This window comes from Salmo trutta, chromosome 38 (genome assembly GCF_901001165.1).
Source record: "Salmo trutta chromosome 38, fSalTru1.1, whole genome shotgun sequence".
Taxonomy (NCBI): Eukaryota; Metazoa; Chordata; class Actinopteri; order Salmoniformes; family Salmonidae; genus Salmo; species Salmo trutta.
Window position 1 is genome coordinate 15620179 of NC_042994.1, and position 11898 is coordinate 15632076.

Genomic DNA, 11898 nt, shown 5'->3' on the forward strand with positions numbered 1-11898 from the left:
GTGTAAAATAGTCATATGTTTGAAAAATGTAAGTTTTTGCATTTTTGAGGTATTTGTAATTCGCGCCACGCTATACCATTGGATATTGGTGAGGCGTTCCGCTAGCGGAACGTCTAGATGTATTAAGGTGCTAGTGGATTCAAGCTCTTCCATGATGTCATGCTATGATTCAGAATGACACGGTTGGATGCAGTCAAACAGCTGTTTTGATAACTTCACAACTAGAAGCATGGCTTAGGATTTCCATCATGCCATTGGCTTGGTGAAATTTGACTCATCAGTTACAACTCTCCACACACTTACAGAGGACTCTGGAGACATTTAAGGTAAATATATTTTCTCCTGTCTATTTTCTGAATGCAAAACAGAGAGGGAGTTCCATACAAGTACAGACCTTGGTTTACTGAGATCTCAACTGTGCATATTAAATCAGCTAACGTGACATGTAAAACAAAGAACGTTGGTTATCCCCATTACATCTTTGGGAGTATACAGAGTGTGTGACTTTCTCTCTTTGAAAAATGTATTATTTTACATGTAAACAATTCTGGAACTTACAGGAACACATACACAATCTTAAGGCAAACAGGCACTGTGCTGTATGATGCCTTGAATCATGGCATATCTGAACTGGGAAAAGTTGGAAAGCAATTTCCAGACTGCAGACTTCGCATCATATGTCTCACAGATGGGAATGATTTTGGGTAAAAAAAAATGTTTTTATCATAATACTTTTTCAGTGAGCAAAACAGTGACTACAATCTGTTTGTGCATGGGATATCCATATTTTATATTTGTATTGTTTTACATGCAATGCAATAAAACAAAGGATAATGTTCCCTTTTGGATTAAATGTGTTAATAATTGTATTTATAGGTCAAAGACAAAACCAGATGTCGTCACAACCAAATTCATAAGCTCTAACATTGTTGTTGATGCCATCATTGTTGGAAAGGTGGACAACAACATGCTGCATGGGATCAGCAATGCAACAGGTATGATGTCCAAGGATGGATCAGAATTTATAGAATGGGTACCTGGAGGAAATTGTTGGAGGGTCATGCTTTTCAATTTCAGTCAAGGAGAGTTACGATGAAAGATTACGATGACGATGATTTACGATGAAAGATTTATAGTAAAAGCATTGCGTTAAGGAGATCTTTCCACCCCTACTCTTGTCCATGGTGGTTTGCGAACCCACAACCTTCTGGCCCACAGTCCTGTGCGCTATAAAGATTCCTGCGTTGCCATGTAATGCTTTCAGGACGGAGAACACTTTCTGGAAGTACATATCTAAGGCTCTGGTCTGTCCAAGAAGTGAGGGTAAACAGTAGACATGTTCTCTGCTATCCACTTCATGTTGTAATAATGTTTGGGGATATGGAGGAGGGTTTCTTTTTATTTCTTTTTTTTTGCATTCAAGGAGGGTTTAGGTAAAATATATTAATATAAGGGAGGGCCATCCATTTTCATTTCAGAGGTCAGATTTTCTTAATGTAACCCTTATTATACTGAACAAAAATATAAACGCAGCATGTAAAGTGTTGGTCCCTGAAATAAAACATCCCTGTTAGTGAGCATTTCTCTTTTGCCAAGATAATCAATCCACCTGACAGGTGTGACATATCATGAAGCTGATCAAACAGCATGATCATTATACAGGTATACCTTGTGCTGGGGACAATAAAAGGCCACTCTAAAAATGTGCAGTTTTGTCACACAACACAATGCCACAGATATCTCAAGTTTTGAGGGAGTGTGCAATTGGCATACTGACTGCAGGAATGCCCACCAGAGCTGTTGCCAGAACTGTTGGTAATTTCTCTACCATAAGCCACCTCCAACATCGTTTTAGAGAATTTGGCAGTACGTCCAACCGGCCTCACAACCGCAGACCATGTGTAATCATACCAGCCCAGGACCTCCATATCTGGCTTCTTCTTCACCTGTTCTGGGGCTCTACAGATGTCCTATTTTTTTCCTACATAATTGCATCAAGTAATAACATTGAGGCAACTAATTCCACCCTCGTCCATGTCTTGTAGGAGGGTGCTGTTTCAAACCAGAGACAGGTAGAGCTGGTCTGAAGCTCTTTTAAATGGAAACGGTTCTATCTTTAGAAATGAGGAAGCCTAAGGAAAAAATTGTCCCATCCGAATTTATTGAAACAGTTTATTCATGTTTGTTTCGATGTATTTTAAATAAAAGGAGAAAATGTACAGCACCAGTCAAAAGTTTGGACACACCTACTCATTCAAGGATTTTTCTTTATTTTGACTATTGTGCAAACCTGGCATCAAGGCAAAGGGTGGCTACTTTGAAGAATCTCAAATATAAATTATATTTTGATTTGTTTAACCATTTTTTGGTTACTACATGATTCCATGTGTGAAATTTCATAGTTTTGATGTCTTCACTATTATTCTACAATGTAGAAAATCGTAAAAAATAAATAAATGAGTAGTTGTGTCCAAACTTTTGACTGGTACTGTATATAAGGTATGTAAGTGTCCATTTATTAGTGAAATTAATATTAAACAGATCTCTTTACAGAGTGTTTTAACTACTCTCTTCGCCAACCATGGTTATGATGATAAGCCAGAAGTTGGTCTGCCAAGTGAATTAAACAGTAAAGTCACTGTGACAGAGAAGTAAATGATATTACCAGAATATCATATTTCTTTGTGGGGTGATTTCTGCATGCACAGTATCCGTACCTGTTCAAGCCCATTGTTCTTTGGAAGTGGCTTTAGTAAAGTCCCAAAGTGTGGATTTCAGTCTCACAATCACGGAAGGTTACAAAGCAAGTATAAAACATAGCAATTTAGGTGAACTACTGTGTTTCTTTAACAAAACAAATATCTCACAAAATAGTTCATTGAAAAAGAACAGAAAGGAATCCAAGAGCAGTCGTTGCTTGGAGAAAGACAAACGCATTCTGGAAGAGCTGAAGAGCCTGCACTGTGACCCATATTTATTCTGCACAATTTTGCCATTAGTCAGACTTCAGTAAGTAAATACACTTTATATGCTTAGCATCATGTCTTATAATTCACAGCACAGATGTTTATAAACGTATAACTACCTATACATCTATAACTGCATTAATAACGCATTATGAGCAGGTATAACTCCTTATGAAACAAAGTGGTTCAGTGGCACAGCAAATAGTATTACAAGTATGCATATAATGCATAATGATGGGAATTCCTAGGAAGTGTTACTAAGTAGTCACACCCCCATTTTATATGGGGGTGTGACTAAGTATGCTTACTTCACTCTAAAGCAGTAGGATCCCTGTTAGCATGCTCCAACAAACAATAACATTGTCATTATTTTGTCTCAAACATTTAATCCCTGTATCTCATTCCATACATTTCAGCGTTTTGGAAGATTGTCATGCAAGGCCCACCTGATACACCGTATGAGAAAGGAGCCCTTGAGCTGTACTGTCAGTTTGGTGCCAAGTACCCTGTCAAACCTCCACTTGTGCGCTTTGTTACGCCTGTATCCTTTTACACAAATTAATACATGAAGACAGTGTATTTTGTATTCTGTGACTGCTTACTGCTGTTACAATGTATTTCTTCCGATTACCCAGGACTTCTAGATTTTCAAAGGCGGTGGAATTTACCAGCATGTGAAAGTAATTGTTTTGCTTCCACAACATCATAATTATCCCAACTCACGAGAAACTATAACATTGTCTAAATCGCAACAGCCGGGAAACATTTACAACATTTACACTTTCTGATTCACAAATGACCTATATTTACATGCAAGCAGTGGCGATGTGTCATTCAGAGCAGTAAGGCAGCTCCAAAATGCAGGTGTTTCAGCCTAGCTCAGTGCTTTCTCTGGTGGTGGTGAGGCAGCCAGCGGAAAATACTGAGCGAAGGGGTTGGTAATGTTCTCTAGTTGCGCTGTGATTGGCTCAGTGTTCTCTCACTCATGGGGACACTACATCACGGCAAAATCTATGGGTAAGTCAATGGCAGCACCCAAGACTTACATTAGAAGTGCCTATCCAAAAAGGCTCAAGGTCATTGGCCACAGATAGAAATGTCAAATCCCGTTATATCTACGGTAGCTTTGATATTATGTCAACTGATATTATGTCAACATAATACTTCCCAAATCTTAGTTAGCAGGCTAAATAAGCAGTCAACGTCATGCACCAAGTCGGCAATCTACTTGCAAATCCTTTTCAAACCTTGTCATATGAAGAGAAATGAAAGATAAAACGTATCGGTGCTCATCAGCCATTGGACATAAACATTGCACAACAAGTTGTAAATCGCTATTTCAACAATGAGTGCTAAAGCGCCACTGCAGCCCCGAGTTCGATCCCAGGCTGTGTCACAGCCGGCTGTGACCTGGAGCTCCATGAGGCAGCGCACAATTGGCTCAGCATCGTCCGGGTTAGGAGAAGGTTTGGCCAGCGGGATGTCCTTGTCTCATCGTGTTCTAATGACTCCTTGCTGCGGGCCGGGTGCCTGCAAGCTGACTTTGGTTGTCAGCACTGTGTTTCCTCTGACACATTGGTGCGGCTGGCTTCCGGGTTAAGCGAGCAGTGTGTCAAGAAGCAGTGCGTTTTGGCTCTCGACCTTCGCCGAGTCCTTAGGGGAGTTGCAGCGATGAGACAAGATCATAACTACCAATTGAATATCACGAAAAAGGGGGTAACGCCATGGGCCAGAAGAGTTTGAATACATTGGCCATGCTGTCAATCCAGCATGACTTCTGCCGCATTCAAAACAACTGGAAACTCGGAACTGGGAAATCTCAGACTTCAGTGAGTTCAAGACAACTGATAACTCGGATAAAACTAGCTTATTCTCCATGGACTTTACAGTGTCCCAAAACTTTTTGGAATTAGTGTTGCAGGGTTGTACATTTCTGTTTGAAAAAGCTAGCCTTTGCTTTCCTAACTGACTGTGTATATTGGTTCCTGACTTCCCTGGTTCCTGACTTCCTTTCGTGGGGACTATTCAATGCTAGTGCAGTATGCCACAGGATGTTTTTGTGCTGGTCAAGGGTAGTCAAGTCTGGAGTGAACCAAGAGCTATATCTGTTCTTAGTTCAATTTTTTTGAAAAGGCCATGCTTATTTAAGATGGTGAGGAAAGCACTTTGAAAGAATAACCAGACATCCTCTACTGATGGGATGAGGTCAACATCCTTCCAGGGTACCCGGGCAGGTCGATTAGAAAGGCCTGCTCGCAGAAGTGTTTTAGGGAGCGTTTGACAGTGATGAGGGCTGGTCGTTTGACCGTGGAACCATAATTTACGGATTTGGGGTTGTACCTGGTAGGTTCCTTGATAATTTGAGTGAGATTGAGGGCATCTACCTTAGATTGTAGGACGGCCGGGGTGTTAAGCATATCCCAGTTTAGGTCACCTAACAGTACGAACTCTGACAATAGATGGGGGCAATCAATTCACATATGGTGTCAAGGGCACAGCTGGGAGCTGAGGGTGGTCTATAACAAGCGGCAACAGTGAGGGTCTTATTTCTGGAGAGATGGATCTTTAAAAGTATAAGCTCGAACTGTTTGGGCACTGACCTGGATAGCATGACAGAACTCTGCAGACTAACTCCACCCCCTTTGGCAGTTCTATCTTGACGGAAAATGTTGTAATTGGGGATGGAAATTTCATAACTTTTGGTGGCCTTCCTTAGCCAGGATTCAGACACGGCTAGGACATCAGGGTTGGCGGAGTGTGCTAAAGCAGTCAATAAAGCAAACTTAGGGAGGAGGCTTCTGATGTTAACATGCATGTTAACATTTTACGGTTACAGAAGTCAACAAATGAGAGCGCACACACAGGGCCTGGATTAACCTCTACATCACCAGAGGTACAGAGGAGGACTAGGATGAGGGTACGGCTAAAGGCTATAAGAACTGGTCATCTAGTGCTTTAAGAACAGAGAATAAAAGGAGCAAATTTCTGGGCGTGGTAGGATAGATTCAGGGCATAGTGTACAGATAAGGGTATGGTAGGGTGTGAATACAGTGGAGGTAAACCTAGGCATTGAGTGACGATGAGAGAGGTTGCATCTCTGGAGGCGCCAGTTAAGCTAGGTGCAGTCTTCGCATGGGTGGGGGGTGGGACAAAGGGGCTATCTGAGGCATGTTGAGCGGGACTAGGGGCTCCGCAGTAAAATAAAACAATGAGAGCTGCCCTAAACAACAGTATACAAGGCATATTAGCATTAGAGAGAGGCAGAAAGCAATCACAGGTGTTGATTGGGAGAGCTAAGACAACAACGGGTGAGACAACAACGGGTAAACAGCTAAGACAACAACAACGGGTAAATTCCGATGAATGGGCAGAGAGGGTCAGTTAGCTACACACAGGGCCTGAGTTCGAGGCTGGGGCCGACAGATAAATAAAATGAAGTACCGTGTCAATGAACAGTCCAGCAGGCATTAGCTGTGTAGCCGAGTGATCATTGGGTCCAATGAGCAGCAATAGATGAAACAGGGAGCCGTTCGGTAGTTGATTACTACGCTAGGCGAGCGGGAGACACGGCGTTCAGGAAGCTAGCAGGCCAGGGCTAGCAGATGGGTCATTAACCATCATCCACGACGCAGAGGCCGGTTGAGAGCACATCGGCCGAATTACGTCAGCAGACCAGCAGACCAGTCATGATGGATCGGTGGGGCTCCGTGTCGACAAAGGGTCCAGGCCAATAGGCAAGAGAGGTATTGTAGTTGGTGTACTTCGTTTGCTAGCCGGGAGATGGGCCTAGCTCGAGGCTAGCTGGAGGCGAACTGGTGCGTACTTCTGGACAAGGGTGTTAGCCACAATAGCCACTCGGTAGCAGCTAGCTAGCTGTGATGATCCGATGTGATGGTCCAGAGCTTGCGGCAGGAATCCGGTGATGTAGTGGAAAAAAGTAGGCGGATATACTCAGGGTTGATATCGCGCTGTGCAGACTGACAGGTATTATCCGGGCTATCCGAGCTAAAGCGGCTGGTGTCTGAGCTAAAGGTAAAGACCGCTAGCAGTGGCTAGCAATGACTAAATAACTAGTAGCTATTTAGCTGGCTAGCTTCTGATGGAGGTTCCAGTTATAAGGTCTAAAAATTGCAGATCCATACCAAATTGGGTGAGGTTGGTTGCAGGAAGGTATATTTAATTGAAAATGGGGAAAAAAGAGATTGAAATGTATCCAAAAAAATTGGGGAAAAAATTATATTTTCACGGGACAAAGACAAACACGTCTTACTGCTACGCCATCTTTGATCATTCAAATGTCAATGAAGAAACTTGCCAGTTGTTCAGCGCATGCTCGCAGTACACATCCTGGTAATCCGTCTGGCCCTGCGGCCTTGTGAATGTTGACCTGTTTAAAGCTCTTACTCACATCGGCTGCGGAGAGCGTGATCACACAGTCTTCCAGAACACCTGGTGCTCTCATGCATGTTTCAGTGTTATTTTCCTCAAAGCGAGCATAGAAGTAGTTTAGCTCGTCTGGTAGGCTCGTGTCACTGGGCAGCTCTCGGCTGTGCTTCCCTTTGTAGTCTGTAATGGTTTGCAAGCCCTGCCACATCCGACAAGCTTCAGAGCCGGTGTAGTACGATTTCATCATAGTCCTGTTTTGATGCTTTGCCTGTTTGATGGTTCGTCGGAGGTCATAGCGCAATTTGTTATAAGTTACAAGTTAGTGTCCCGCTCCTTGAAAGCGGCAGCTCTACCCTTTAGCTCAGTGTGGATGTTGCCTGTAATCCATGGCTTCTGCTTCTGGTATGTACGTACAGTCACTGTGGGGACGACGTCATCGATGCACTTATTGGTGAAGCCAATGATTGATGTGGTGTACTCCTCAATGCCATCGGAGGAATCCCGGAACATATTCCAGTCTGTGCTAGCAAAACAGTCCTGTAGCTCAGCATCTGCTTCCTCTGACCACTTTTTTAGTGATCTAGTCACTGGTGCTTCCTGCTTTAATTTTTGCTTGTAAGCAGGAATCAGGAGGATAGAATTATGGTCAGATTTGCCAAATGGAGGGCAAGGAAGAGCTTTGTATGCGTCTCTGTGTGTGGCGTATAGGTGGTCCAGAGTTCTTTTTCCGCTGGTTGCACATGTAACATGCTGATAGAAATTTGGTAAAACGGATTTAAGTTTCCCTGCATTAAAGTCCCCGGCTACTAGGAGTGCCGCCTCTGGGTGAGCGCTTTCTTGTTTGCTTATGGTAGAATACAGCTCATTCAATGCTGTCTTAGTGCCAGCCTCTGACTGTGGTGGTATCTAAACAGCTATGAAGAATAAAGATGAAAACTCTCGGTAGGTAGTGTGGTCTACAGCTTATCATGAGATACGCTACCTCTGGCGAGCAATTGCTCGAGACTTCCTTAGATATCGTGCACCAGCTGTTATTTACAAAAAGACATAGTCCGCCGCCCCTTGTCTTACCAGAAGCCGCTGTTCTATCCTGCCGGTACGTTGTATAACCAGCCAGCTGTATGTTGATATTGTCGTCGTTCAGCCACGACTCTGTGAAGCATAAGATGTTACAATTGTTAATGTCCCGTTGGTAGTTTAATCTTTCATGTAACTCGTCGATTTTATTCTCCAAGGATTGCATGTTTGCTAGCAGAATCTAGGGAAGTGGGGGTTTATTCGATCGCCTACGAATTCTCAGAAGGCAACCCGCTCTTCGGCCCCTCTTTCTTCACCTCCTCTTCACGCAGATCACGGAGATCGGGGCCTGTTCCTGAGGAAGCAGTATATCCTTCGCGTCGGGCTCGTCAGTCGTGAAAGGAAAAAAAGGAGTCTGCTAGTCCGTGGTGAGTAATCGCAGTCCTGATGTCTAGAAGTTATTTTCAGTCATAAGAGACGGTAGCGGCAACATTATGTACAAAATAAATAAAAAAATAAGTTACAAACAACGCAAATAAACAAACAAAAAAACACAATTGGCTGGGGGCACGTAAAACGTCTGTCTTCTCCGGCGCCATCTGTTGTGTAGTAAGCTGTTAGTAACCCATGTGCCTCAGCCTAATAATTTGGTCCCTTTCTCCCCGGTTCTGACTTGGTGTACAGGGAGAATACTGTAAGAACGGCCCATGTTCTGAATTCTGTCGCTGTATATTTCAAAAGTGCTGAACAAATAGGTAGATTGACTATGTCCGTCCTCCTTAATGTCTTAAATCAAATTACGGGTAACCTCTTATCCGCTCGTAGTCCCGTTATGCCATAGTTTGTGCATCTCAATAGTCAGTAGAAACCACATTTGTTTAAGCAAGTCAGTCATATCAGCTATGTTTTTTAAAAGGCAATAAATTAGGCTGAATGTACTGTTTCGCTGTCAGACAAGGCTCTGCTGATAGCCTGGTTGTAGCAGTGGTAAGGATTCACTCCATGGTGCTGAAAAGAAAGCTCTGCTGTTGGGACAGCTTTATGTAGACCCTAACAGTTTGTGGGCACCGTTCGTCACCGTTATAGTGCAATTAATGTATTGTTTAGTGTTGTGTTGTGTAGTGGTTTTGCCAGCATGCATCTAAAAGAAATGTGGGAGTTTGCCCCACCAAGATTTACATGCACTGCACGCAGTGGAGATTTTAGCAAGAGGTTTTATTGAGGCAGGCTAGGGAGTGTTTAGGATAAGGTTTGGAAATGAAAACACCTCATAACAAAAACATGCCTGGATTTGAAATGTCGCCACTCTCAAAAGATCACACTAAAATGGAACACAAATATATTTCTATTGTTATGTTTCTGGTGTGATTTCAGGCTGAAATATCCTGTTTGTTATATGCTTTCACATGAACCATTATGAAATAATCCTTAATGTGGACAAAGGTGTACCACTGCAATGTAAACAGTGTGGACCGTATCTGCCACAACATATTTGATCGCAACTACTCGGCTCACATAACCATGAGAGAGATCTTGGATGCTGTGTATGGACTGCTCATCGTCCCTGAACCTGAAGATCCACTGGACAGGTTGACTTAAACAATTAGTTGAAAATATACAAGAGTAATTCTAATGAATTTAAAATCCATCTTAGTTTCCAAATGGTAGATTGTATATATTATATTGAATATGTTTAATTCATGCCTGCATTAATATTATCTAAATGAAAATGTTTTGTGAAAGTATTTCGGCAGAGGAATTCCTGAGCAGCAGCGAAATATATGAACAAGAGGCCAAGAGTCACTCGGCGCAATATGCATGCGATTCAATGTATTACATGGAAAAGGTGAATTCACATATCCCCCCCCCTTTTAATAAAAAAAAAAATATTAATCGATTTTACATATTTAGATGTGTTTCCTTGCCTTAAAAGCAGTCTAGGGACAAATAGTGACCGCAATCCACACTTTGGTTTTTATATACTAGCAATTGTAAACCAATTTCCGCTGTTTTAATGCCCAAATCAACTCTTAAATTTGAAATGTAAACATTTAAAACATGTAAACGGTGTTCACAGAAATGTGACTTTTTGCTTTTAACCCATCCCGACACACACACACACACACACACACACACACACACACACACACACACACGTACAGGATTTGAAGCAAGGCATCAGACTAATCCTCATTATCAATAAGAATAAAATGCTGAAACACCATACCACTGTTGTATGCAGTATACTACTGTGTACAAATAGCACACTTTCTTGGTTTCCAGGTTTGTCAGATTCTACATTTGTTTGAACAGCAAGTACTTTTGTTTAACAGCATACGTAAGATAATACTTTATTTTTGACTTACAGAAATTGGTGGGTGAAGAGTTGACTAAGAAGTTCACACCCTCACATCTAATTTGTCCGCTAACCAAGAAGATGTTCATTGATCCAGTGAAAAACCAGGATGGAACGGTTTATGAGCGAAAGGCCATTGAGAAACATCTAAAAATGTAAGTGTGTTGCTGGATTCTGAATATTGGTTAGAATTATACATTCATGTACTACCACTAATAGTGCATTGCAAATTATTACAAGTAAATCTATGGTCATTCAGTTGTGACAGAATCAACTTGAATCAATTGTTTGTCATTCCTTATGTGCAGAACTGTAAAACTGAAGCAACACATTGACAGCAACGATGCAATAATTTGTTGTCCGTAGTTAAAGGCTATGAATCCTGATAGATTTTTTTCTCTCAAAATTCTCCAATCAAGAAGTATAAACAAGTATTTGCCGGGACTGGGAGAATCTTGTGTAGTTTGTTAAGTCTGTAAACATTACAATTAAATAGCTAAGTTAATGAATACATTGACCCCATTTTTATGACAATGGTACACATCTCTTGCCTTTCTACAGGCAAAGGACTGACCCAAAAACAAAGAAACTTCTAAGACGAACTGACCTCAAGTCAGACGCAACCATGCAGAAAATGGTGATGGCGCATCGCAAAAAGAATGATCTGTAGACAAGTGTTTGAAAACACAACACGGCATCCAAAATGTATTTCTTCCTGCCATATGCATTTTTAGGAGAAACATGATGATGTTACCCATTGGGTTATTGAATGGTATGAGATTTTCTAGAGGGCCTTCTTCGATGCGGAGGTTGTATCGACTCACTTCATGGGTAACTAGCTAACATTTATATTATTGTAATTTACTGTTAAACTCTGTTATTAATCAGTAGAATTTTTTTAATGTTAAAATTAGTTGTATGTCACAGTTGTCATTAGACCATTGTGAAAATCAGATATCTAGGAGATTCCCAATATCTTGATAGAGTGATGTGGGCACTTAAAAAAATGCAAATTCAATGATGCGTGAGATATTGTTGAAATATTTCTTGACTTTTCTTCCCTCCATTTTATCTATTTTGAAAATGAACTGATAATTAGCCGTAGTGTTTTTCTTTGGTGATGAATCCACCCTTCTGCCGAAGTCGGTTCCTCTCCTTGTTCGGGCGGTGTTC

At 41.7% G+C, this 11898-nt stretch overlaps 1 protein-coding gene across 1 annotated transcript; it reads left to right on the forward strand.

Moving 5' to 3' along the window:
* Positions 1-888: 888 nt before the first annotated feature.
* Positions 889-11513, forward strand: LOC115178376 (ubiquitin-conjugating enzyme E2 D2B-like). The gene is made up of 6 exons (XM_029739540.1): positions 889-995; positions 3383-3507; positions 9813-9958; positions 10113-10215; positions 10738-10880; positions 11287-11513. The coding sequence occupies exons 1-6, from the start codon at positions 968-970 to the stop codon at positions 11393-11395; spliced, it is 654 nt and encodes a 217-aa protein (XP_029595400.1). The 5' UTR covers positions 889-967; the 3' UTR covers positions 11396-11513.
* Positions 11514-11898: the final 385 nt, after the last annotated feature.

Excerpts from the sequence above, each read along its gene's own strand:
- LOC115178376 (XM_029739540.1), top strand. The coding sequence starts at position 968 with ATGCTGCATGGGATCAGCAATGCAACAG. Across the intron at positions 996-3,382 it reads TGGGATCAGCAATGCAACAG|CGTTTTGGAAGATTGTCATG; the intron begins GTATGATGTCCA and ends CATACATTTCAG. Across the intron at positions 9,959-10,112 it reads CCTGAAGATCCACTGGACAG|TATTTCGGCAGAGGAATTCC; the intron begins GTTGACTTAAAC and ends GTTTTGTGAAAG.